This window comes from Chelonoidis abingdonii, chromosome 2, assembly GCF_003597395.2.
Source record: "Chelonoidis abingdonii isolate Lonesome George chromosome 2, CheloAbing_2.0, whole genome shotgun sequence".
Taxonomy (NCBI): domain Eukaryota; kingdom Metazoa; phylum Chordata; order Testudines; family Testudinidae; genus Chelonoidis; species Chelonoidis abingdonii.
The window spans coordinates 47,628,965-47,656,543 of record NC_133770.1 but is presented as its reverse complement, the minus strand read 5'-3'; the positions used below and the strand labels follow the sequence as shown (position 1 = coordinate 47,656,543).

The 27,579-nt window shown below is 43.3% G+C and overlaps 1 protein-coding gene across 7 annotated transcripts in view; it reads right to left on the bottom strand.

The window, feature by feature from the left end:
- CDK14 (cyclin dependent kinase 14) overlaps window positions 1-27,579 on the bottom strand; it is a 545,410-nt gene that overhangs the window by 267,766 nt on the left and 250,065 nt on the right. For all 7 annotated transcript variants that reach the window (XM_032798112.2, XM_075062353.1, XM_032798113.2 and 4 more), the window contains one exon: window positions 17,781-17,875. In XM_032798112.2, coding sequence (XP_032654003.1) covers window positions 17,781-17,875 — 95 coding nt within the window. The remainder of the gene's footprint in view (window positions 1-17,780; window positions 17,876-27,579) is intronic.

The window sequence follows — 27,579 nt, the reverse complement described above, 5'->3', positions numbered from 1 at the left end:
TTGCACTTTCCTGATGGACATAAATCCCCTCCTCTCCATACCTCTGTACCTCACCCATCCTCCATCTCCTCAAGAGACATGGGTGTCCACATACTTTTGCTTGGAAACATGTAGCTAATATGTGTGAACAAACACCACATTAAAATTTAAAATAAAACAATTAAGATACATAATCTTATAATAATGCAATGTCAAGGGTACTTCAAATGTAAGGAGAGGAAAATGTAAGGTTCTCATAGCAATATAAACTCAGCCAAACTGCAGCTCCTACAATATAAACAATAAACAGTATTAAATTAAATATTTATAAAGAGGAATAGAAGACATTGCATATGCCCAATATACTTGAGTTTATATTGGTAAGACAACTGTAACTTATTCACTTCCTAACTTTTGAGTGTTTTAAATAACAAACAAGGTTAGAGTAACAAATGTTTTAATATTTTAGTTTCCTTGTTTCTTTCCCAAACTCCCACCCCCAGGAACAGCAGACAAAGCGAAAGGATGCCATAAAGCACCTACCGCTTTGTACTTTGGTAGCAATTTACACCTGAGGATCACAAAGCATTTTATAAACATTGATTAAACAAACCTCACCGTTCCTCTCTGAGGTAAGTTAATTTTAATTATTATCCTCATTTCGCAGTTGAGGAAAATCATACAAGAAAGGTGCTGTAGATCCAGGAATAGAGTTCAGATCTGGTTCTAAGTTATATGCTTTAACTACATGATCATCTTAAGAGCATTTCTACACTTGGAACTGGGAGTGCAGTTTCCAGATCAAGTAGACACTCATGCTAGCAGCTCTCATTTAGCTAGCATGTTAAAAACAGTAGTATAGCCATGGTAGCACAGGCAGCGGTGTGCGGCACCATAGGTTAGCTGCCCTGGGTCTGGTCTATGCCGCCGCTTGCTGCTGCCCGTGCTACTGTGGCTACACTACTGTTTTTAGCATGCTAGCTACAGCAGAACTAGCAGAAAAAGAAAATGAGTATGGGGGTTTTCGACTTGGAGAAGGCTTACGATTGTGTGCCAAAAGAACTAGTTTGATGGAATTTGCAATGAAGAGGTGTGCCAGAAGGATGTGTCTGTCTTATCTAAAATACATATGATGGAATGACTATGGCAGTCAAAACCAAATGGGGTGGTGACACAGAGGCCCGTTTGCAGTTTACTACTCTGTGTCAGCAACTCTTGTCAAACCTGGTATATTTACTACACCTAACACACTGTTGTCATCATCTGTATCTAAAAGATGCCAGGTAAGAGATCATTGGAAAACGAATGACTCACTCATCATTAATATTCTTGCATGACACATATATGGGGTGTGTACAAAGATTATGAATATGTGCTAGAATTACGTACATAAAATGGGTTTAGCAAGCAATATTAGTAAGCATAAGCCTTGTCTGCTTGGACAAAGGAATGTGTATTTGTTTGTCTGTCCAGCCTGGTAGTCATGCAGAGACAATGAATGCATATGTAGCAGGGTGGACTCACCCCTGCGGCACCTCCTGCTGGTCTGTTCTGGGAATGAGCTTGGTTTCCAGCTCTGGAGCGCCCTCTGCAGGCCAGTGATCCGCCTGTCCTCTGGCCCCCGTGTCCCTCTCTGGACCGGGTGCCCTTTTACCTGGGGTGCTGCCCCTGGCAGTAACCTCTCAGTCTTAGGGTCTCCCTTCCCCAGGGAACCCCCACCTACTATTCCCACGTCGCCTCAGTATAAGGCTACTGCCAGTCATCGTCTAGCCCCACGCCCTCGGGCAGACTGCAGTATCAGCCTACTCATCACTGGCAATGAGGATCTGGACCTGATGCCTTGGCCTACCCCTGGGCTGTCCTCTGCAACCCTAGTACCTGTTAGCCCAATGCTAGGCCACAGCCTGGGCCTTTCCAGGCTGGAGCTTCCTGGCTCCTCAGCCTTTCCCCAGCCCTGCATCCCTCAGGTATCCTGTGTCTAGCTTCCTGAAGCCAGGCTCTTCTCCCTCTACAGGCAGAGGGAGACTATTTTTTTTTAAAGAAATATGTAATTAAGGAGATTTAGAAACATGATAAGCGTTGTGTTGGAAAATAATTTCCCTTCTTTTGCTTCCAAGAGGCCCATTCAATTAAAAAAATTGACTCAGACTTTAATTCTGTACCAAATTAGACATAGCTTCTCATTTTAAGGGTCCCCTAAACTAAACAATAGTAGCAACCCACATTATTAAAAAAATCACTGAAAATTTTAAATGAAATTGGATAAACTTTACCTTTTATTAACAGTTGAAATATTAGGTCAGTTTTTAATTTAGACAAAGAGTTAGGCAATACTGGCTTATTACTGAAACTAAAAAGATGAATGCTGTGTGGGACGCAGCCAGGATAATATTTATGGCAGATTTGCAATTCAAGACAAACTCTTCAGGACTATACTTTAGAAATTTTAAACATTTGTTTAAATAAAGAGTATTTTAAACTAATTGCTATCCATGGAAAGCACAAATTTCTCATTTAGGCCCTGATCCAGCAAAGTACTTATGCACATGCTTCAATTTAGGCATAAGAATAATCCAATTCACTTTAATCGGGCAACTGATGTGCTTAAAGTTAAACATATAATTAATCATTTTGATGGATGGGAACTCAATTATTAAAATGTATCATGTTTAAGTAAATAAAATATTTCCAGTGAGATTTGTCAACAGACTGGGCAGCTCACTCATTTCTAAAGATTTCATTTACCTGTTTGACTCAAAAACTATCTGTCCTTGAATGCTTAGAGTTTTTTGGTCAAACTTAACATTTATACAGAGTTTATAAAAGGGTTAATAGACGTGAAGCATGATACAGAGATAAACACGTATTATGATTATAGGAATATCAGTGGAAGGTGTTATAAATGGTTATAATCCATTGTTACAAGCAACGTATTGATCTGTTGATTAACCATTTGTTAAAACATCTATTCATCATTTATTAATGTTTGGGTCAGTCCATCCAATTTCAGTTGTGAGGGAAATGAAAAAAAAGCAGAAAAACCCATTGAAATTCTACAATGTTTGTCCAGAGGGGCTGGGGTTGAATGCCCTCCTAAGTGGCATAATTACCCCTCCCTCTAATTCTATGGAAACCCTTCAATATGCCCAGCTAATCTTCTCTCCCTCTCAGACACCGTCTACTTTTCACATTCATGTTTTTGTTCCTTCCTTCTGACTCCTATGTCTATAACTCCCTTGTCCTCTTTGTGAGCCAAGCAAACTTCCTTTTTCCTCCTTCAGAAACCTCAATTCCTCAGTCTAGTGTTGTTTCCATCACCAAACTGCACTCCAGCTTTAACAGGACCTGGTCTCATATCTATTCATTTGAAAAACAATGTTCTCCCTAGAGCAAGTATTCTCTTATCACCTGTTCTCCATCTATAGGATTTCCTCTCCCTCTGCTCCTCCACCCATGTTCTATTGGCTTTTTCATTGGTCCAATGTAAATGTTGCTCCTCTGTGCAGAGACCTTGGGGCCCATGGACTAAAAGAAATGGGAAAAGCAGCTCTCTCCTCCCCTAGTAAAAGCAAATGGAGAGCTCCTCACTTCACCCCTTTCCCAGACTTGGGGGAACCCTGCTCCCTCAGCTCTCCCCGCCATCCCCATTGCTGGCTGGTGAAGGAAGGACTCACTAAGCAGGGCAATCTGAGGTGAAGCAGCAGGAGTAGCTGGTGTCTGGCTGGAGAGTTTCTGGGCTTCTCAAGTCTTTACTGACAATGAAGCAGGAGCAGCCACTGACGGGGGAGGAATATGGGCCCAAAGCAGGAATCTCCTATCTACTTTTCACTCCTGTACAAAAAGATCTCTCTTCCCACTAACACAAAGGAGAGACACCCCCACTACTTGTTCCCTCTTCCTTCCAAAGGGAGAAGGGAAGGAGACTCGCCCTACTTCACCACCAGCTCCCCCTTCCCCTCCTGAGATTTCAGACACAAGAGGAAGATGAGTGACCCCTGTATATAGTTTGCATAGTAGTCTGGGACCCTAAGTGGCACAGATAAATGTAAAAGAATTTGGCTCACTAATGCAGATTTTATTACATATCAATGTTTTTAATGATCTCTTTATTTTCAACTAGCATAATTCAACTCTTCTGACAAACAGGTCAAAAGCATTTTGATCTAAGTTATCAAAAACATCTGTCTATTTAGGGTGCCCAACTTGAAAAATTTTAAAGGGACCTGATTTTCAGACAGCAAGTGCTTAGTATTTTCTTAAATCAGGCCCCTTGAAGGTGTCTCAAGATGGGCACCCAGTCACTAATCATTTTTGAAAATTCAGGTCTGTGGCTCTTTTAATTGTAATAAACTATATAGCTGTATTTATTATCAAACTGTGTTTATGTCAAACAAGAAACATTCACCTATTTCTGCCATAGGACAAAGTGCAAAAAATAGAAATGAATGCAATTTATTAAGCTAATTATTTGCTTAAGCAAACTATGTTTTGGGTCTTGTAATCAACCAATGAGAATTAACTTATATCTTTAATGGGAAGTAATTTAAAAAAAAAAAAGAGACACAAAGATTAAAACAGGCAAGGTAAATTGAAAATCCTTGGTTTAAAATTATATAGTCATGTTAGTCTGGGAGGTTTTTTTAACCTGTTAATAGCACAGTTGAGGCATAAAAAAATGGTTACTCACCCTTTTTTTTGTAAGTGTTGTTCTTTCAGATGTGTTGTTCATATCTATTCCAGTTAGATGTGTATGCGCGCCGCGTGCATGGCTGTCATAAAAACTTTTCCCTAGCAGCTACTCGTCAGGCTGGCTGTGGAGCCCCATGGAGTGGCGCCAGTATGGCACTCTATATACGACCCTGCCAGCCCAATCCCACTTCAGTTCCTTCTTGCTGGCTCCTCTGACAGAGAGGAAGGTCGAGGAAATGGAATAGATATGAGCAACACATCAACGAACAACTGGGTTGTCTTGCAGAACAGCTTTGTGTGGTCGATATAGAAAGCAAGTGCTCTCCTGCCATCCAGTGAGTGCAGCTGTTGTTCACGAGGGCAGCTGTGTGGTTTTGAATAGACGACTAGCAGGAATATGTCCTGGCTAACATGGAAACAGGACACTACCTTGGGAAGGAAAGCCGGATGAAGTCTAAGTTGCACCTTGTCTTTATGAAAGATAGTGCACGAAGGTTCAGAAATGAGGGCCCATAGTTCAGACACACATCGTGCTGATGTGATAGCCACCAGAAAGGGAACCTTCCAAGAGAGGTAGAGAAGTGAACAAGACACTAACGGCTCGAAGGGAAGGCCCGTGAGGCAGGAGAGGACTAGGTTGAGGTCCCAAGCCGGAACAGGGGACTTCACTGGAGGATGTATCTTTTCCAAACCTTTCAGGAAATGTCCATGAGGTGCGCGAACACCATACGCCTGGAATAACGTGGGTGAAACACTGAGATGGCCGTGAGGTGGACCTTGAGAGAACCAAATGCCAGATGCTGGTCTTTCAGGTACAGAAGATAGTCCAGGATACAAAGGATGGGAGCCTGGAGGGGGAGCACCTGCCTTTGGGTGCACCAGCTAGAGAACCTCTTCCACTTTGCCTTGTTTGTGACTCTAATAGATGGCTTGCGGTTCTCCAGAAGCACTTGTATCACTGGATCCAAACAGGCGAGCTCTGCCTGGTTCAGCCAAGGATTCTCCAGGCCATGAGGTGGACAGATTGAAGGTCTGAGTGAAGGAGGCAACTGTGGTTCTGTGTAATGAGGTCGGTAGTGAGAGGTAGCCATATTGGTGACTGGACTGATAAATCCATGAGGGTAGGGTACCAGCACTGGTGAGACCAAGCCACCAGTATGACATCCGCCTTTTCCCTGTGGACTTTGAGAAGCACCTTGTGGATGAGTGGGAATGGCAGGAAGGTGTATAGCAACTGACCGGACCATGGAATCATGAACTCATCTGCAATCAAGCCTGGACTGTGGCTCCTGAAGGAGCAAAAGATTAGGCACTTCCTGTTGGCCCGCGTGGCGAACAGGTCGATTCGGGGAAACTGCCAACTGTGGAAGATGGAGTGGATGATGTCCGGGTGAATCGACCACTCGTGCATAAGGAAACATCTGTTCAGCCATGTTCTGAATGCCCGGCAGGTCTGAGGCCTAGAGAATGATGGAGTGGGCTAGACAAAATTCCTACAATAGGAGGGCTTCCTGACAGAGAGAAATGATCAGGCTCCACCTTGCTGTTTGGCCATGCCCATGGCATTGTTCATCAAGATCACTACGCAGTGGCTCTGCAAGCGAGACAGAAAAGCTTGGCAGGCGAGGTGGATCGCCCTGAGCTCTTTGATGTTGATATGTAGAGCCAGTTCCTCTGCCTGCCATAAGCCCTGAGTTGTCAGGCTTCTGAGATGCATTCCCCAGCCCAACGGGGACGTGTCTGTGACCAAAGTCAAAGTGGATTGGGAAGAGTGAAAAGGAACCTTGGCACCTACCATGCGGGGATCCAGCCACCACCGTAGGGAATCGAGGGTATACCGTGGGATGTCCCAGCTGTCATGGCCTGGGCAATGCAAGCATGGCTCGCGTCTGTGTAAGAGCCTGAGCCGTAACCTGGTATGTTGACCCACGTAAATGAAGGATGCCATATGGCCTAGCAGACTGAGACACTGCCTCGCCATGGTGGTGTAGAAGCTGCAAAGGGTGCTGACTACCTACGAGAGGGCCAGGTGACACATCTCTGGCAGGAATGCTCTCGCTTGATTTGCATCCAGAACTGCTCTGATGAACAGGGCCAACCAGAGGATTCAGGGGGCCTGGGGTAAAGCAATTTCAGGGGCCCCCTCCATAAAAAAAGTTGCAATATTATAGAATACTATATTCTTGTGGGGGCTCCTGCGGGGCCCAGGGCAAATTGCCCCAGGTGTCCCCGCCCTTCCCCCCGGGGGAAGCCCTGGGAAAAAATAAACATTTTAAAACCTTCCGCATCTCAGCACAAACCCAGTTTTGCGAAAACTTCTTTTCAAGTCACCTTTACAAGGTATCACTGGTTCTCAGCATCAGATAGTGCTAAAAGGCACTAAAGCTCATTACAAGGGTTGGACAAATATTTTTCATCAAAACTTTTTTTGGATCAAAAACTAGGGTTTTTAAAAAGCAGAAAAAAATCACGGACAATGTCTGCTTTCCTTCAAAATTTGTTGTGGTTTTTTTAATTGAAAAGCTGAAATTAGTCTGCCAAACCCTGAATATGGTTTGGGGTTTCAGAAGTGTGTGGCCAAATATTTGCTGCTTGCTGTGTTTGTTTATGTTGTTAAGAAAACAATAAAAAAATTCTGCTAAAAAAAATCCAAAACTTTGAACCACCTCAGGCTTGTGACCAAATGCCTGAGCCCATCTAGTCAGATTTTTCTTAGGTTTCTGTACTCTTTGCTGGCTCTTGACTCTATCTGTCTCCTCCCATACATTTGGGTTTACTTTAGGTATTAGAACATAAAGAACAGCCATACTGGTCAAACCAAAGGTCCATCCGCCAGGTATCCTGGTCTTCTGATAGTGCCGTATGCCAAGTGCCCCAGAGGGAGTGACATCCTAACAGGGTAATGATTCAAGTGATCTCTCTCCTGCCATCCACTCTTCCACCCTCTTGAAAACAGAGGGACTAGGGACACCATTCCTTACCTATCCTGGACTAATAGCACTATAATGGATTACCTCCATGACATGTATCTGTTTCTCCCTGAGACTGGCTCCATGGGGTCCCTCCACCAAATGGTGACAGTTCCTGTGGGTTTGTCTTCATAGTATAGGCTGTATGTACATACTCACTGTCCGAACTGAGCATTTGAGCTCTGTTCCCGAATCTGGATGAGCCTATGTTTGTTGAAAACTGAAATGCTCAAAATATAGCCATGCATGTGAATGCGACACAGGTCGTGCTAAAATTAATTAACCCAGGGGTTCTCAAACTGTAGGGGAGTCAGGACTCCCTCATGGGGGTCACGGATGGTCCTTGCTGGAGCGTGCAAGCTGTCAGCCTCTGCCCTCAAACCCCGTTTGCCTCAAAGCATTTATAATAGTGTCAAATATATTAAAAAGTGTTTTTAATTTATAAGGGGGGTGGTTCACACTCAGAGATCTGCTATGTGAAAGGTTGTCACCAGTACACAAAAGTTTGTGAATCATTGAATTAACCCCTCTGGAGCTCTCGGGAATAGCAGTGGGATGTGGGGTATCCCTTGGTAGTAAGGTTTGTTTCTCATGTGGAAGGAGGGAGTAGGTGGTTTAGGATATTTGCTCTCTTACATGATCACTCTCCCTGGAAAAGATTTAACAGCTTGCTACTTTGTTTGTTAAATAGCTGTCTGGCAAAGCCTCAAAACTTGCTTCAAATGAGGTGTTAGGGTAGGGGTAAGGCTGTGCCTCCCCAAACAGCCTGGTCCTGCCCCTTATCTGACCTTCCACCCACTTCTGCCCCCCAACTGCCCCACTCAGAATCCCTGTGACCCATCCTGCTCCTTGTCCCCTCACCACCACCCCGGATCACCTCTTCCCAACCACCACCCTGGGACCAAACCCTCCCACCAACCCCCCCGTTCTCCCTGTCCCCTGTAGCCTGCGCCCCAACCCCTATCCCCCCACTGCTGAGTCCTGACAGACCCCCAGAATGCCCACGATCCAACCCTCCTTTTCCCATCCCCTGACTGACCCCCTAGAACCTCTGCCCCCTCCCTGTCCCCTGACTGTCTCCAGGACTCCCTGCCCCTTATCCAACCCCCCCCGACCCCAGTCCCCTGCTATGCTGCTCCCCCCCACTTTCCTGGAGCCTTAGTGTGCTGCATCCACAAGTGGCCCTGGACAGCACTGCAGCGGCGTGGCTCCAGTGGGGCCCCAAAGCTTGCAGCCCCGACCCCTTACCACGCGACTCCAATGGGCGGAGCTCAGGCCCCGCTGGAGCCACGCCGCTTTAGCTTTGTCCAGGGCCACTCCTGTATGCGGCGCGCTGAGGCACCGGGAGATGGGGCAAGGCAGAGGCAGGGCTGGGGCTGGAGCATTCTTTTGGGGGCCCCTGTGGGGCCTGGGGCAAATTGCCCCACTTGCTCCCCCTTCTGGGCTGCCCTGCCGATGAACTCTATCCTTTGAGTTGGGGTGAGTACAGATTTGTTGATGTTGAGAATGATACCTAAACATATGAGCACGTCTCTATTTGCACCTGCAATTCCACCTACTGACAGGAGCAGCCCCAAACGAGTCAGTCGTCCAGGTAAGGGTAGACATGCACTTGGTGGCGGTGAAGAAAAGCTGCTATAACCGCCATGCATTTGGTGAAGACGCGAGGTGCTGTGCACAGCCCGAATGGGAGGGGCATGAACTGATAATGCACCTTGCTCACCACAAATGCACCTTGCTTACTCACTCACCATCTGTGAGCCGGGGTGATAGATATGTGAAAATAAGTGTCCTTTATATCGAGGGTGGCGTACTAGTCTCTCGGGTCTAGGGAAGGGATCACTGTGCTCAGGGAGACCATGAGGAACTTCAAGCTATGAACTTGTTGAGCTCACACAGGCCCCCCTTCGCTTTGGGGATGAGAAAGCATCGAGAGTAGAAACCCTTTCCTTTGAGCTCCCGAGGGACCTCCTCCACTGCTCTTAGAGTAAGGTGAGCCTGGACCTCCTGGACAAGAAGTTGCTCGTGAGAGGGGTCCCTGAAGAGGGACAGGAGAGGGAGATAGGAGGGTGAGAAAGAGCAGAAGTGGATAAAATACCCCGCCTTTACCATGTGGAGTGTCCAATGTAATAAGGGACCACATATGGTAGAAGCGGGATAAACGATTCAGGAAAGGAGGATGAATAGCCAGGTTGTGGACTAGTAATCCATCCTCGTGCACACTTTCAAAAGGGGCGCTTAGGGCCTGGAGGAGGCTTGGGTTGCCCTGGTCCTACCCAGAGGGAGGGCACGACAGCTTGCAACAACTATATCTGTTTCTCCTATGGGAGAAGTCCTGTCTGGGCCTAGGGGAGAAAGACCACTGCTGGGTGGTTTGCGGTTTAAAGGGCTTCCTTTGGGTGGCCGGAGAGTTCATGCCGAGCGACATAATAGTGTTCTGGGAGTCCTTTCGATTATGCAGTCTGGAATTCATTTGTTCAGCAAACAGACCCTTGCCAAAGGGAAGCTCTTGTATTGTCTACTGAACCTCTGGGGGAAGACCATAAGATTGGAGCCAGGCATTGCACCTCACTGGAATCCCAGACACCAGAGTACACGCCGCCAAGTCCGCGGCATCCAGGGAGCCTTGGAGGGAAGTCCAGGCGACAGCTCTGTCCTCTTCAGCAACAGCCCCGAACTCTGCTCGTGACTAAGAAGGGAGAAGCTCTTTAAATTTTAAGATTGAGGACCATGAGTTACAGTTGTAGCTGCTCAGGATCGCAAGTTGATTAGCGATCCTGAGAGAGACACCCACCATGGAATAAACTTTCCTTCCAAACAAATCAAGCCATTTAGCATCTCTTGATTTGGGTGCGAGGGCTTGCTGACTCTGCCTCTCCTTTTCATTCACCGCCTCCACTACAAGAGAGCATGGGGGAGAGTGGGTGAAGAGATACTCATATCTCTTAGTGGGAACAAATTAATTACGCTCAGCCCCTTTGGCCGTAGGGGGAATGGAGGCAGGCATTTGCCAAACAGTTTTGACGTTAGACTGAATTGCCTTTATAATGGGTAAGGCTATCCTAGAGGGCCCCTCTGGTGCCAGGATGTCCACCACAGGGTCCTCCTCTTCGACCACTTCCTCCACCTGGAGGTTCATATTCAGGGCCACCCGTTGGAGGAGTTCCTGCAGGGCCCTGTAGTCCATGGGTGGTGGTCCAGATGTGGAAGTGCCCACCACCACCATGTCAGGGGACAATGAGGAAGAAGCCACCAGCATGACTGGTTCCGTGGCAGCCTCTTGATCCTGAAGGACTGGGTCCTCACGACCACTGGGTGTAGCCTCTACAGGTGGATGTGGGACAGGGTCCGGGTTTTGTGGTGGGTCCTGTGGTGGGCGGCTGAGGGTTGCCTCTGGGAGGCAAGATCGTGAACGGGAAGGCAGAGGGACGCCAGGAGGAGCACCCTGGGCCTGATGGTACGCCCAAGGGGTCCAGAATTGCCACCAGTGCTGCCATTGGGGCGCTGAAGCGTCCTGCCTTAGGCACTCTGGCCCTGATCTGGGTACCTCAGACACCCTCGATGCCCTGCCTGATCTGAGGGAGGGCGATCTTGAGCAGGACAGCTAAGGGGGAGAAGCGCGAGACTGCACCAGAGAGGCATCCTCCTCCAACGGATGGGATGGGCATCATGAAGGGTAGTGGGGTCTTGATGTTGATCTGTACCGTGGTACGGGGTGCCACTGCAGGAAGCGACGGTGGGATGTGGAGCAGTGCCACAAAGTAGAGTGGTGCCATGACGTAGTACCTTGCTGAAGTGGGGAGCGGTGCTGGGATGTGGAGCGGTGCTGTGATGCTGCAATGCCACAATTGAGGACAGTGTGGAAGTGGGGAGGGTGCTGTGAGTAGGAGCAGTCCTGGGAGCAGGAGCGGTGCGGCGAGGTACAGTGGTGCTAGGGGTGTAGAGCGGCACTGCTGCATAAAGCAGTGCCAGTCCATCAAACAATGCCTTGAAGGTGCAGGCTGAGGCCCGTGCCAAGAGCAGTGCCGCGAGGTCACAGAGTGGAACCTGGACCTCGAGTGGGACCACAACCTATCCGCCGACAACCACCTCGAGCAGGAGCGGCTCCAAGCATCGGGGCTGCAAGACCAGTGCCACGAGTCGGATCGGTGCCGCAAGTCAGACCAGCATGGGGCATAGGTGCGACACCGAGACTCAGAGCGGCACGGAGATCCTGGTTGGGGGGAGACGAGCCAGACATAGCCAGCTTGCCTTTGCACACTGCCATGCCTTGAGGTAGTTGAGGCCTCGTAGTCAGAGACTTGGGTGTCATCATCTCAATGAGCCCCCTATCGACTTCAAAGGTATCCAGAGTGGAAGGCATCATGACCTCCCCAATATGCAGCTGCGGTGAGTCCAGGAGCGTGGGACTTCTTGGGGAGACAGGGGCCAGCAATGATTGTCCCCGGCCCAAGGGTCTGTCGGCCATAGGCCTGTTCCCTGCACCATCCCCTTCCGGGCACACAGTGTCCATGGCAGGCTGCTGGGGGGACTTCCCCTTGGCCTGTTTCTTACGGGCAGCCGGTGAATGAGAGCAGTGCCAGGGAGAGAAGTTCTGCAGCCCGGGGGACCGGTAGCTCCTGGGTTGGCATGCCAAGTCCTTTCTCAGCACCGTGGGAGGAGCACTCTGCACTGAGGCGCTCAGGGCCAGGTCCTGCTGTGGACGGAGGGCTGACTCTATAAGGAGTTGCTTTAGGCATACGTCCCTCTCCTTCCTGGTGCGAGGCTTGAAAGCCTTGCAGATCCTGCACTTGACTGATTGATGGGCTTATCTAGACACCGGAGGCAGGAGTCGTGGGGGTCACCCATGGGCATAGGCTTAGCAGAGGAACTACAGGGTTTGAAGCCCTGAGACGGCATGCCCTAAGGCCCTGGGGGGCGCGTGTTGGAGGGGACGCCCCCCCCAACCACTAGAGATTACAATTAACAACTAAGAAAGAACTATTAACTAACAATGGGTAAACTATATACAAAGATTAGCAGAAGAGCTAGGGATTAGTGGGACACTTGCAAGCAAGAGACGACTGTTTCAACAATCATCACTGGCGGTAAGAAGGAAATGAAGGCGGGGGTCAGGCCGGCAGGGTGGTATATAGAGTGCCATACCGGTGCCACTCCAGGGGGCTCCACAGCCAGCCCGACGGGGTAGCTGCTAGGGAGAAGTTTCCGACCCCCGTGCATGCGGCGCGCACACACACCTAACTGGAATAGATATGAGCAAGCACTCAAAGAAGAATATAATTATTCCTCACTAAGAATCATGCTTTCAATTATCACATATCTGTTCTCATTTCAATTCTTGTTCATAAATATTAAAAGCATAATGAAAAGTATTACTACATATATTCATTTTTCATATGCCATGCACAGGACTAGTTCAGTTATTGATAATATATTTGCATAATTATGTGTCATACTACAAATCTCATTACTATTTAGAGATCTCATTGTACTAAGCTTGTACCAGTGTTTACTGTAGATTTTTCAAATTAGTTTAATGTTTATGGATAAATTTGTCTTCCTTCTAAAAGACAAATGAAGAACTAATCATTCCAACTAGCGCCAAGTTCAGTAAACGCAGACGTGAAACCTTCTTCAGGGAGCTCTGCTTCGTCTCTCAACCGCAACCCTCATCACTTCCTCTGGCTAAGTTGGCTCAGTGTGAAGGTGGCTTATGAACCTTTCTGTAGCTGAAACACCCCACAAGGTCATACCATCTTCTGAATAGGGGCTTTACATGCTCCTCTACTGGAGTGTGCTGGGGAATAGGCTTTTGTCTGCAGCCTCATGAGCTACAAAGTGCATTTTCAGGAATAGTGGAGACAAAAATAGAAGATAATTCCACTATTAAAGGTGAGTCAAAATAATTTTCATTTGATTTTTGGAGAAATTGTACTAGTGTTATTTACAAATGGCCTCATCAAAATTACACTAACAAAATTGGGAAGCAAACATACATACTATCCTACAGGGGAAACGAACCAACTAATGAGGAGGGAGGGTATGAGCCACCCAGCACGCAACATACTGCACTGCAGGAAGGGGAAATATTTAATCAAGGTCCCCAGGAGAAACATCGAATCTTAAAAAATTTGACATCAACTGCAACATTCACACAGAGCACATCAGACTATTATTTTTAGGGACTTGTGTAACAGACCCAATGCAGCTAACTACATGGTACCAAATTTACTTGTCACAAAAAGAAAGACTGAGTCAATCCTACCAAGATTTGAAACAATGGTTCCAGGGAGTCCAGATATTCCAATCTATTCAGGGAATAGCAGGTGCCTTTCAGTCAATCAGATATAAATTTAAATTTTTCTCTTTAGTCTTGTGTTCAGCAGAGCTTGAATAATGTTCAATTATTCATGAATAATTAGTCGATGTAATAATCGCCAAAGCATGCAAAGAATTATGCCCTACTATTAAACTACAGTATATATTATCCAAGACTGACATTAGTTCTGTCATTCAGATGGTGCACGTCTCTCCTGGGACTGAAGGATGTGGGGTCAAATATCACACCAGGACTTTGCTTTATATGCAAAGCAGACACTGAAGTACCAGAGGAGGGGTTTCTGTCAGATGAGTTGTCAAAACAAGGACCCTCCTTTCTGATTCTGGTGGCCATCAGTGGAAGTTAAAAAATTTGGGGGCGGGAGAGGGGGCACTTTGATTTTATATATATATATGTAGATATATATCTATATATATCTATATATATATATATATAAAATCAATCAAGTGACTATGTGGACAGACAAAATTCCAGTAAAGCAACTTCCAATTTGAGCTATTGCAGAGCACATAACGGGGGTCACATTTGCCTATCCAGTCACTATACCATCCGTTTCTAACTCACTACTGTAAACCATTTTGTAATACTTTGAGTCTGAAGGATGCTACATGAAACTAAACTCCATTCTACTCTTTCACAGTCAGCTCTGAAACTGGACAGCCCTGATCATCTAAAGTATGCCATCAGTATTAATTTATCTATGGAATCACCACCAAACTGATAACCTTCTGGCTCCATTTGCTGAGCACTCTTTCAGATCACCAACCATTCACTTATTTAATTACTCCATCTCAAAAGATCTGTATTAAGTTTGAAATTGTCATTAGTGAGAATATAATAATAATAGTTCAAAGATTTCACTTTTAGAACAGCAACATATCATTATAAAATCAGCAATAGGTAGGAACTAAAGCAAACATGAACCTCCTGTAAGTTCTTTAGGTCTCGGTCCTGCAAATACTTATGGACATGTTTAACTTTACTCATAAGTAGTCCTATTGCCTTCAGAGGGATCACTCACACGCATCAAGTTAAGTTCAGGTGTAGGTGTTTGAGATGCTGGGCATTTTAGACTCTTACCTTGCTATATACATATATATAAATAAAATGCATTAAAAATGTTGGTTGCAAAGTCAAACACTCAAAAATTAGGAAAAAGTCCGATTTAACAAAGTTTACTCAGGCAACCTTAGTTTCTGCCCCTTTCTGACATCCCATGACATGAATGAGGCAGGGGTCCTGTGAAAAGCATGTAACTGAAGACTATAAGATAATGCATATGAATAAGGAGTCAGAACTATGGTTGCATGGGTCATCTTAAAATGGACATTTCCTAACTTACCAGTGCTAAACTTTGCAATCTAAATAGCACAGATAATAGCTTTTTGTAGGTAATTTCTTAACCTCTTTCTTATTAAAAGCAGATTGGAACAGCTCCCCCATCAGGCATCATCAGGAGAGTCAGCACCTTGAATTTGCAGCACAGATTTCTACTACTTGAGATGCAGGACTAATTGCATTCAATGGCAATGGGAGAAGACTGTCATCAAGGGAAGGGAGATGGACTGCCAGCACCATGTTCTGAGTCCAGTGAATTGTAGAGTGAGTCTTTCTTGGTCTCTCTTCCTGCATGCCACCCTTTGTTTGGCGGAGTTCCTGCACCACATGGTACCCCAAATATTGTTGAATTTCACTGCTGCAAAAGGACCCATAATGGTTATTGAAGTTATTTCCTCATATCACCAATTACTTTTGAGTATTATAACTTGGAAACTGAAAAGGCCTCAGTCTTGCAAGGTCCTGAGCACCCTCAACTTTTAATGAGTTAATGGGAGTTGAAAGTACTCGGCACCTCATAGTGCTTAAGGTCCCAGTTCAGAAATCATTTATGAGTTCAATGGGACCGCTCGCAGGCACGAAATTAAGCAAGTGTGTCATAAATTTTTTTGCAGGATAAGGGCCTAAGCATTTTTAACTCAATATGGGGAAGGTGTAAATATTAGAGATGGTTGGGAAAAGCAAGATGTTTAAAATAGACAAAAAAAGGCAACAAATTCCATGAAATTTCTCATGGAAAACATTTTTCCTTTCTCAGCCAGAACTACTCAATAGATCTAAACAGTAGTTGACATAAGATTGCAAAACTGTATTCATGTAAAATTATACAAATATATTTCCACTGTCTGTTACATAATATTAGATGTCAAGACTTCTTTAATGCTGATTCAGTTTATAAGTTAGGCACACTGGAATAATTGATTAAACAAAAGCAATCAGATTTGTCTTGATGTTTCTATACCAGATGTAGGGAAACAGTGATGTATGCAGCTGCTCTCACTAGTCTTCTGTAGCCAAATAACCATATTATTAAAATATATCATTTATATGCAAACAAATGAGGTGAACATCTCCTCCAGATGATAAACAGTGTACTTCATCTTGTAAAAATTAAGTGAGGCTACTGAGAAGAGGGGGGAAACTACTATGCTGTCCTAAATATTAATCCAGTCCATATTAATTTTATGGTAAAATCAGTCAAAGTTTAAAAAACCAAACTAGTAATGCAAAAAATGCAGAGCCTTATTGACTACAGTACAATGACAGATATTCTATTAAAGTCAAATCTCCTCTAGACTCATTTGTTTCATATAAATTACATGTTCTTAGATCCATCTGTGAAAATTGGGAGGTTAATTATGATGATACATTGCATGATTCCACAGCTAAATGCTGAAGTAGTTCTACCCAGTACCATATGTCTGTCTAAGGAAAATGTAGAAAGATTAATTAGGAGTTCAAGCCCAAGATTTGGGAAAGTAATACTCTGAACACAATTAGATCGTTACACTGTGTACTATGCAAATTGAAGTTCTAATTAATAGCTGAAACATCAGTCAGGGGGAAAAATAAATCTATGAAGCCTAAATTGTATGTATCAGACTATCCTCACTGACACTGCTTACTAATGAAGGTCCTTTCAGAAACCATGGACTTGTTAGTCACAACAAAAGTCATTTTCACTTGTCACATTCATTTGATGTAGATATCATCTGTGGAGCATTTTAATCCTATTTGCTCTCCTTAACCATTTTTTAATTACCATCTATTCTGACACTAAAGAAAATGTTCTCACAAATAGGCCAGACCCAGGACACATATTAAATAAACGAGCTGAAAAGTCAGTTTAACATTACAGTGACCTGAAGTGTTCTTACAGCCACTTAGCCACCTCAGACACAGGGCTATTGTAGCAAACTTTCCAGTTTCAAGATATTCCATTACAAAACAGCTCCTTTTACAATATTCTCTCTTATGGAGAGAGCAATGGGTTATCACGTGCCTGTTCCAAATCCCACTGAAGTTAATGAGAGTTTTTCCATTTACTTCAATGGGCTTTGGATCATTCTCAAAACTAGGCTTGGCAAAATTCAATTTTTATTTTTTCGTAATTTCAATGGATAACATTTCTTTTTAAGTAATTTTTTTTCGTTTGATCAATTTAAATTTTCACAGTGGCTGGCTGTAAGAGGGAGATCACACTATTATTTCTCAACAGCAGATATTGAGATTCAAAACATAAACACAAATTGTCAAAATCCCATGTCAAAATATACAAAGTAAATATCCTTCAATCAAACTCTGAAATTCTAAAGCAGCATTTTTCTTATGTTGCCTATCTGTAAATTTCAATAATCAGATGGAATCACTTTTGTCGCTTTGTGCATGTAGGGTAAAATCAACATTTACCAACAAAAATTAAGTTCTTCTGAGCTTACCTAGCACATTAAATTAATTTTACTTACCACATATTCAAACACAAGTGTCAATGTCTCCTTGGTGTGAATGATGTCATGAAGCAGCACAATGTTAGCATGTTTCAGTCCTTTCAAAAGAGAAGCTGCAAAGCAAAATGTACACATTATAAAGAACATGTTACTTCCACAAGAAATAAATATTTTATAGTGAAGGATTAGCTCATTTCTTTTTAAAATGATTAGAATGGTAATCAGTCACTCTACAGATTTCATTTGCTGGCTGGCCATCAATGGCTTGGTCCTGAGAGGTGCTATAATGCCCTCAATTTCATCCTTCCGCACGTCTCAAGATTAGGGTTAGGCAGAAATTTGGGGAAAAACTTTTCACTCAAAAATTACAGATTTGAATCAAACAAAATATTTCACAAATTTGTGTCAAATTCACTGAATTGTTTTGGTAAGAAAAAACAAAAACTAAAAATAAATCCGGACAAAAACAAAATGGTTCACTTTAAAAATGTTTAAGTGAAATGTTTGATTTTTTCTAGTTTTTTTTTAAAGTTTTATATATATTTTATACACACACACACACACACACGAAAACAATTCAGGAAATTTGACACAAATTTGTGAAATTTCTTAGTTGACCCAAGCCTGCATTTTTTAGGTTTAAATTTTTCAGTTTGAATGACTTTGTTTTGAAATTTATTTCAATTTATTAATAAAAAACGTTCGTAACAAAGCAAAATGTTTTGTTCAGCCCAAAGTGTTTTGTTTTGATGTTTTGGTTTGCTGAAAAATATGATTTCTTTTTGTCTCAGGTCTACCCAAAATGACCTTCCCTACCCCAGTTTTTCAGTACAGCCAGTGAAATGAAAAATCATTTATTCTCACAGCACTAATGAGGATAAAGCCATCTTTCTCTCAATGTTGTCTTCTCCATTTTGCCAATCAAATTCTGCTCCGAGGCAGAAATAACAGGGGTTTTATTTGAGTGGTCTCCACTGAGTGCATCAAACCATTACCTTCTAGCCTATCAAATGTGTATGTTGAATTTATAATCTAAAATCTTTTTGTATCTCACATAAGATTTATCTTGGATAAGATCTGAATATTTTTCAAAATGACATTTCCCTTTCATAGGCAACACACAAAAGGAGCTCTCTAACCAAAGGCAATCACATATTCTGTACATAGCACTTTGATAACTTCCCCCCTATACACATTCAGATTTGCGGGAATTAACTATTTGTATTAGTCCGTGACAACAGAAAAATAAGTTAAGCAGTGTTTTCATATCTTTTTATAAATGTTATCAATTCATATTTCTTATTAACATCAAGGTTTTAGAATAGTGACAGAAATCTTTATCTACTGAATCTGCAGAAGATTCTCCCCCCAAAAATTTCTTTTGCACTGCAATGCATATTTAATGCTTCCTTTGCAATGAATAATTAACATCTATATTTAATGTTCCACAAAATATGCCATAATTAAGCAATATGATATGACAAGCCATGTGTTGTTACCAATGTTAGCATGTCATTGGTGCCTCATCATGCATACATCTGAGAAGGATTAATATCAGTTATCATCATGGAGTATATTATACACAGAAATATATGGTATGTCTCGGTAGTCATTTACCCTGACTAATTTTTCCTCTTCCTCTCTTCCCTGTTGTTTTGGAAAATAATGAAGCACCAGACTGTGCCAACGTCATCTGCATGTGGGCATTCCTCTTTCCCATGCACAGAAGAAGCTCAGACACTTCCATGGAACAGAGTAGATGTACTCTGAAGGGTTGGGACTCATCCAGGAGATCAGGAATGGACAGCCCTGCTTTGAGTGATGGCAGGCACTCATTGTCTCCCAAACTGGTCCTCTAGGGATTACCCTGAAAATGTAACACAGCCCTGGGCAATAACGCCATTGCAACGTGCAACTCGCCCCCACTCCATTTAAGGATTCTTGTTTGGCAGTCCCGGCTAGCACCCCCCTACTGGAGCTATGCTGTGAGGAAGTGGAGGATGATGGGACAGGGACACACCAGGGATCTAGAGCCAGTGTTCCACATAGATGACTTTGGCCTCAGGTGGCTCCTACAGGATTTGTGGAACTTGAAGGCTGGATCCCAGGCTCATTGGCCAAAGGTGAGGCAAATCCGTTCTCTTGATAGAACAGTTGAGGGAATGCCACAAAGGATCTTGGCTGAGATTTCCTCCCCTTTAGTCCCCCCCATTCCTGTAGCTTTTACTACTCCTTGATATCAGGAATGTTCAATCACACAATTTCAGTACCAAAGGCCAAATTAAAGCTGTTACTAGTGCGTGTCACAGGGGGCTGGTCCCTGTAAATTAAGTAGGTAAAGCACCACTGTTCCACAACAGGTACTTCTATTTTGGCCAATTAAGAGGGCGGGGCAGCACCTGGGTCTATAAAAGATGAAGGACAATCAGAGGGAAGGGGAGATCCAGTGAGAGAAGAAAGCTGATGAGTTAAGACTGCCAGAGTCAAGAGCCTGGAGGAACTCTCCAAGAATACCTGCAGAAAGCTATCTGCAGACCATTCCTGGAAAGAGGATGGAATTATCAGGAAGCCAGTTGATGGGCTGGCCTGCTACCCTTCCAGTGCCACAGAGCCATGGCCAGAGAAGGCTGGTGAGGACTGAAGGCTGAGAGCAGCAGAAGGAGATGCCTGCTGGCTCTCAGAGCCAGAGCATGGTGAGGGACGCAGTTTATAACCAGTTTGTGGTGAGGAGCACAGATGCTTTACTTGATGCAGTTTCTGCATTATGGTTATGGGACTTTTATAATAAATTAACCCCTCAAGGGATGGATACATATATATATTCAGAAAAACTATTTCAACAATTTCTGGAGACTCAAAGGGAAATTGAGGTAGGCGCACCTCTCATGCCATAGCCTGTCACAGGAGGGTGCTCTAGGCAGGGCCAACTTATGACAGTAAGCTAATGATCACCTAAAGGAGATAAACACTTCAGGCAGTCACCTGATCAGTAAACAGCTGATAACAGTAATATAGGAATATTATTTTAAAAACTCTAGCATTTCTTTATCCCTCCGGACATTAGCTAATTCTTAAACGTTCATTATGCTTTTACTGGGGTATCACTAGAATATCTATAGTGCCTGGAGGGAGAAATTTTTGGCCATTGGGAGCCAAAACCAAATTGGAATTTTTCTCGGAGAGGAGTCCTGACTGACCCTGCTATCAAGGAACAAACACAGAGGTGGAATGTATCAAAAAGAGAGGAGCTGACATGGAGCTCAGAGGAGGTAAACAGGTAGTAAGAAACTCCATTAACCAGTTTATCTTTAGTAACGGCTATCATTCAACAAAGAACCAGGGTAGGTGAAACAGGCTATTTTGGCAAGAGTAAAGGCAGCAAGGAAGATCATAACACAATTTTAATAATTCTCTCAGTTTATAACCTTAAGGAGGACTATAATTGTGCTCAAGTTCAACTAAATAAATACACACACTTTTTTTAAGTAGAAAGAAGTGAACAGCAGACAGAACGTGATACTACATAAAGCCATCACCCCTTTTCAACTCACCATCCCACTCTCTCCCATACAGAGGGACGCATTAAAAATATCCTGACACAAGCTTAGTAGAGCTACATGCTGAAATAGTATTTATGACCTCTCTCAGTCTTCACTGTTCAGGCTACCTCCTCTAGATGGCTATTACTTCATTGTTAAAACCTCTAAATGGGTCATTAAAGCTTAAACAGTACATTGCAAGCAACACACCCTCAGGTTTTTGTACTGTCTTTCCTCCTACACATATCCCCTTACTCCTGCCTCTCATTTATCATCTGTAATAGCTAATTCTCTCCCTTATCTGACTGTTTTTTTTGGATCTTCAGTATCTACCACAGGCCACAAGAATTACAAAATGGCCGCTATGGGTTCTTTGCCTCCCCTATTAGTCCCACAGAAAGAAGTAAATAATAGAGCAGTTTAATATCATGGAAAGAAAAATCCTTCTCGATTGTCATTACATATGTAATGCTTTTATATTGTGGAAACCAAAAATCAGTTCTGCCATCAGTTACACTGATGTAAATCCAGAGTAACAGATGCAATCAATGGAGTTGCTCTGCATTCACATTAGTGTAACTGATGGAAGCAATATGGGAGCCAAATTCTGCCTACTGTTTCTGAAAACTATACCAAGAGACAACACAAAACATTTCTTGACCCATAGGCTAAACATGTGTGATTTAATAAGTGGATTGCATTTCCCCTTTCTACCGCCCTCCAAAAAAAAAATCCTTGTTTAAGTGGCATGCATAATTTAGAGTATGAAGACATTTAGAAACATCTCCTTTCAAAACAAATGGTCACAAATAACTGCTGTTGAAATCTCACAAGGCGTTTTGTGTAAGTTCTTGTTCAGAAGTGGATAGAACTGCAAAAACACCACTAAATTCAAAGATGGGACCAAACAAGTAGCTTCTAAAGGCAGGAAGACTAGAGAATGAAACAGCATAGGTCTGTGTGACAGACCCGAATTCAATTTTGAAGCTTCCAATACAGTTGCTGTTGGAGCTCAACAAGGAGTCAGGTGCTGCTGCTCCTGCTGTTATAGCTAGAACAAAATATTCTCCTACAGATTGTCAACCAAATCCAGTCATCATCACCTACCAGTGTCACATTAAACATGTTTTTTGGGAAAGAAGACTAAAATATTGTTGAGACAGCACTTCAAGAAGCCACAACAGCAGCAGAGAATATACCAATATGTACAGTGTACTTTGTATTTATTCTGAAAAACTAATGATGTAATATTACTTTGATACTAAGATTTTTATTCTAACATCAAATGTAAGGCAAACAGACGGCAGCATTTTAAATTCATTTCCCCAATGAGTCTTCAGCAGGCATGCTAGCACATGAGTCTTTTAAAAAATCAGTATTTGGGCTAAATATTACTACATTTGTTTGGATGCATAGGTGCCTGTTCTTTAATAAATGTTTTTATTCATTCTCAGACAGGATAAATTCCTAAAATTAAAAGACTCACTGGGGAGTCAGGCAGTGAGATAGAGCAGCAGTTAAAATTATCACAAACACTACTTTCTGTAATCTACAATGAGTTCAATAATGCTCATTTGTGAGCCACTGGTACTAAGCACCACTCAGAAAAAGGGCTAAAGTCTCTACATTTGCACACTTACAGTACACAAACTAGAAATCTCTATGCTGGATTCAGATTCCTTGTACATTTTATGCCTCTAATGCAAAATGGGTAATGGCGATCATGAGCAATCGTGTTTTGAGAGCTTTGACAAATAAGTGTGTGTGTGTGTGTGTGTTACTTTATGTATATATTATACTACCTTAACTAAGATGGAAAGACATGTAAGCATTTAGTGAATGAAGCCTTAAGCCAAGGTCAGCTTCATCTGAACTTCAAACTGTGTTTTTACCAATTGATGGGCCAAAACCAAAAACTTTTCCCTGAAACTCCACCCCCATGCCAAACTCAGGTGGATTGAGTAGACTGGAACTCACAATGGGTTTGGTCTGGAAAACAAAAAACCCAAATAACAAGGTTCTTCAAAACCAACACACAACTTTGTTGACCCATAGGTCATTTTAATTTCAAGGAGAAGGAGTTGTGGGGAAACGTCCTGCTAGGAAATGTTAATGTTGGTCTGTTCAGAGACAACTCATCCTTGTGACTCTCTCTTCCAAGTTAAAGTGGCCCTCATCTTAAATCTTCTTGTAAAGAGTCAGAGAGGAGTAACAAGATAGTAGAAGGTCAGACTTGCCTTTGAAAAATGTATTTGCTGGTGCTTCATTGGTGGGTACAATAAGACATTTTGCTGAAGGAAAATAGAATCACATTAGATGTGATTAACTGCATGGTTATGTTTAGACTCAATCTGCTTAATGAAGAGTGGTTTAATATTTTATCATGCACATTTGTGTGAAGTCCCTATGTGCTGAGGCCACTTGGTAATGCAGTATATTCTTAAAACAGGCACTATGTATTGTAGGAAAGAAAGAATAGAAGTCAGGAATCTTGGGTTTTACTCCTGGCTTTACCACTGTTAGGTTATGACATGCCCAAGATCATAGTACATCTGTGCCTCAGTTTATCCATCTGTAACCTTGGGATAATGTGTTGACAGCATTACTCGGTTAATGTATAGACAGCACTACTCGGTTAATGCATATAAAGCACTTATTACAAGAAAAATGGAAAACAGTTGATATGTTAACTGGAATGAGTTACGTTCAGCCATTAGCTGGATTTTTATATAGCTGTATTAATAATGTATGGTATTTACGGTCCTTTCAGATTGTCTACAGGTACAGATTGAAAGTTAAAAAAAGAATTAAGTGTCATTCACATATTAAAGAGTCAAAATGCAACAGAAAGATCTTATGTGCCAGCTCTATCTAGTTGTAACCAGTCAGAGCTTGTCTCCATATTCTACTTCAGCATTTAAGAAGCGGTCAGTCATGTAAAGTATAAATATTCCACTGCATACAGTAAACAACTATCATTTCTTGTCATACTTTCACACATCAGGTGTTTAGCACCTTTAGTACTTTTCAGTGCTCTGTGTGTGTGTTTATATTATAGGTGGGACTGGTAGCACCATTTAAGATATTTCAAGCTTTACCATTATAAAACCCTGTTTTCAGTTGTTTAATAACTTTAAACTGAAGTTGGCTGAAGTTTTCCATGCTGGGTGTCTGCTTCCTGGTGGAATTTTTTTGGAAAAATTTCAGCCAAAACCGTTCAGCAATTTCCAAGAATGATGCTAGGGAAAAATACATTGTTTTGCCCATGTTATAAAATTCTGGTGACTTTTCTTTTGAATGTCATTAGGACCACCATGATTTGGAGTGGAAAGTCAAAATTTGGCCTTTGTGTCATGGTTGTACCTTTTGGCACCCCATGAAAATCTGCCCAAAGTTGGCCAAGTTGAAAGCCTTTGGAAAATCGCAGTTTGTACATGTTCAGTAAAGAGTTCTTAGATTTTAGCATCTAAATTCCCCAAAGATTCCATCTGCAATGGACATGCTCCAGCACAGGGCAGAGCAGGGCTTTCCCTTGCAATTGCAGCTCTGAGCTGCTGCCTGCTATGCCTCATCCAGACACCTGTCCTTCTTGGAAGGTCAGTGATCTCCCTCCTGAGCCCAGGCCTCATGGAGGAGGAAGCGGCCTGATTCAAATGCAGAAGAGACAAGAGCCAGATGTCAGGAGAGGGGGGCAACGTATGGAGAAGGAGTTGCACAGATCAGCTTAATTCTGTCATTTAAACTTTTGAGTCCTTAACTTTGCAACCTTACTAATATTTTTTAATGTAGTTTTTGTGTAAGATATCTATACGTGTGTATATGTATGTGGGTAATGTATGTATTGTATACACACACACAGACAGAACAAAGTAAAGTAGTAATAGGGTTAAACACTTGTAAAAAAATCTGGCTCCACCGAAGTCAAAGGGAATTTTGTTATCAAATTCAGTGGGATCAGGATTTTGCCCCTGATGTGTCAAACTGTGACAAGAGCTCACTTAGCTTCTCTTTCTCTCTAATGGATTTCTTTTTGTAGATAAGTACATTTTGGTATTTGCTGTAGGTATCCAGCACAGTCTTGACAGGAAAGGAATGGGCACAACTGAGATTCACAATAACCCAGTTAACTACAAGCATATTTCACTGTCCTACTTACAAATTAAGAATTATATCTAAAGATACATTTTCCTAAAAAAAATTACTTTGTTATATTTCTTACTGAGGCATCTCCGCAAGCAAAAGTACTGTTTGAAAGGCACTGTGATATTATTTGTGTCAGCGTGTACTTCAGGCTGCAGGAAAAAAGGCTTGTGGCATACATTTTGCTATTTTTTCAGAAGGGAGTGAAACAAAAACCTTTCAGGGATCATGTCAATTTCATTTTTATGTGTGGGTGAGGTCCAATATGCCTTTTTGCTAACAGCCGAACAACAATGCTGCAACTAACGTGACAACATTTTGTCTCCTGTGGAATGATTTAGAGGTCAGAGAAAGGTAGTGGTGATGAAAAACAAACCAGAAAATAATTCCATCAATAATATTTACTAACATTAAAATTTTTGAAAAGTTATATAGTGAAAATGAGACAAATGTTTTAATTTGCTATTGAAAGAAGAATAATGTGAACTAGGAATATGAAAAGATCAGGATTTGTTGGTGTTCTAAATGAAATATAGTTACAGCATGAATAACACATTTACTAACAAATAGCTTTAAGATAGGTGGAGTGTTAAATAATTAGCAATTAACTTTTAAAGCACTAGAACCTTGGTGTAAAACATTTGCTACTATCACAGGGGGAAAAAAAGGAAAGCCAGAAAATCTCAAGCTCCACAAACAATTTCTGTCCAGCTAATGAGGAGACATGCTTATATTTTTTGTCCATCACCCAATTGTGCTAGGTGCTTCAAATTAAAACGGCAAGATCCCTTTCTCAAGGAACTTACAAACTAATTTCAGCCATGAGGCATAAGGCAAATAAGAAAGTAGGGAAGAGTTTGGGGGAAGTCTAGCAGGGACATCAACAAGATTAAAAAGTTACTCAGTGAAGGCTATTGCCCTTGGCATAAAGACACGTGGGAGGAAAGTTTTCCTTTTCTAGATTAGTTCAGTAAATAGAGAATGTAGTTAGCTATTGCCTGTACCCTACCAAATTTATGGCCATGAAAAACACATCATAGACCGAGAAAACTGGTCTCTCCCCACCCCCATGAAATCTGGTCTTTTGTGTGCTTTAACCTATGCTATACAGAATTCATGGGGCGGGGGGGAACAGCGCTTCTCAAACTGGGGATCCTGACCTAAAAGGGAGATGCAGGGGGGTTGCAAGGTTATTTTAGGGGAATCGCAGCATTGCCACCCTTACTTTTGTGCTGACTTCAGAGCTCGACAGCCAGAGAGCAGCAGCTGTTGGCTGGGCGCCCAACTCCGAAGGCAGCACCCCACCAGCAGCTGTGAAGAAGTAAGGTGGCAATACCATTCCATGCCATCCTTACTTCTGTGCTGCTAGCTTCAGAGCTGGGCGACCAGAGAGTGGTGACTGTTGGCTGGATGCCCATCTCTGAAGGAAGTGCCCCACCAGAAGCAATGCAAAAGTACGAGTGGCAATACCATACCATGCCACTCGTACTTCTGCGCTGCTGCCTTCAGAGCTGGGTGGCTAGAGAGTGGCAGCTGCTGACTGAGAGTCCAGCTCTGCAGACAACAGTGCAGAAGTATGGGTGGCAATAGCATACCATGCCACTCTTACTTTTGCACTGCTGCTGGTGGCGGCTCTGCCTTCAGAGCTGGAATGCCAGCCAGCAACTGCTACTCAGGGCCGGCTCTACCATTTAGGTGACCTAGGCAATGGCCTAGGGCGCCAGAATTTTTGGGGGGCGCTATTTTGCCGAGGGGGGCGGCACGTGGGTCCGGTGGACCTACCGCAGTCATTTCGGCAGACAGTCCGCTGCTGGAAAGGCTCCGGTGGAGCTGCTGCCGTCATTTCGGCAGACGACCAACTGCTGGAATGACTCCGGCAGACCTACCACAGTCATGCCTGCGGCAAGTCCACCGGAGTCTTTAGACTAGCGGACTGCCCGCTGAAATGACTGCGGCAGCTCCACCGGAGCCTTTCCAGCAGCGGACCGCCCGCCAAAATGACTGCAGTAGGTCCACCGGACCCGCAGGGGGCGGCAAAATGGCCGTCCGCCTACGGCATCAAAAACCCTGGCGCCGCTCCTGCTGCTACTCTCCAGCTGCCCAGCTCTAAAGGCAGCACTGCCACCAACAACAGTGCA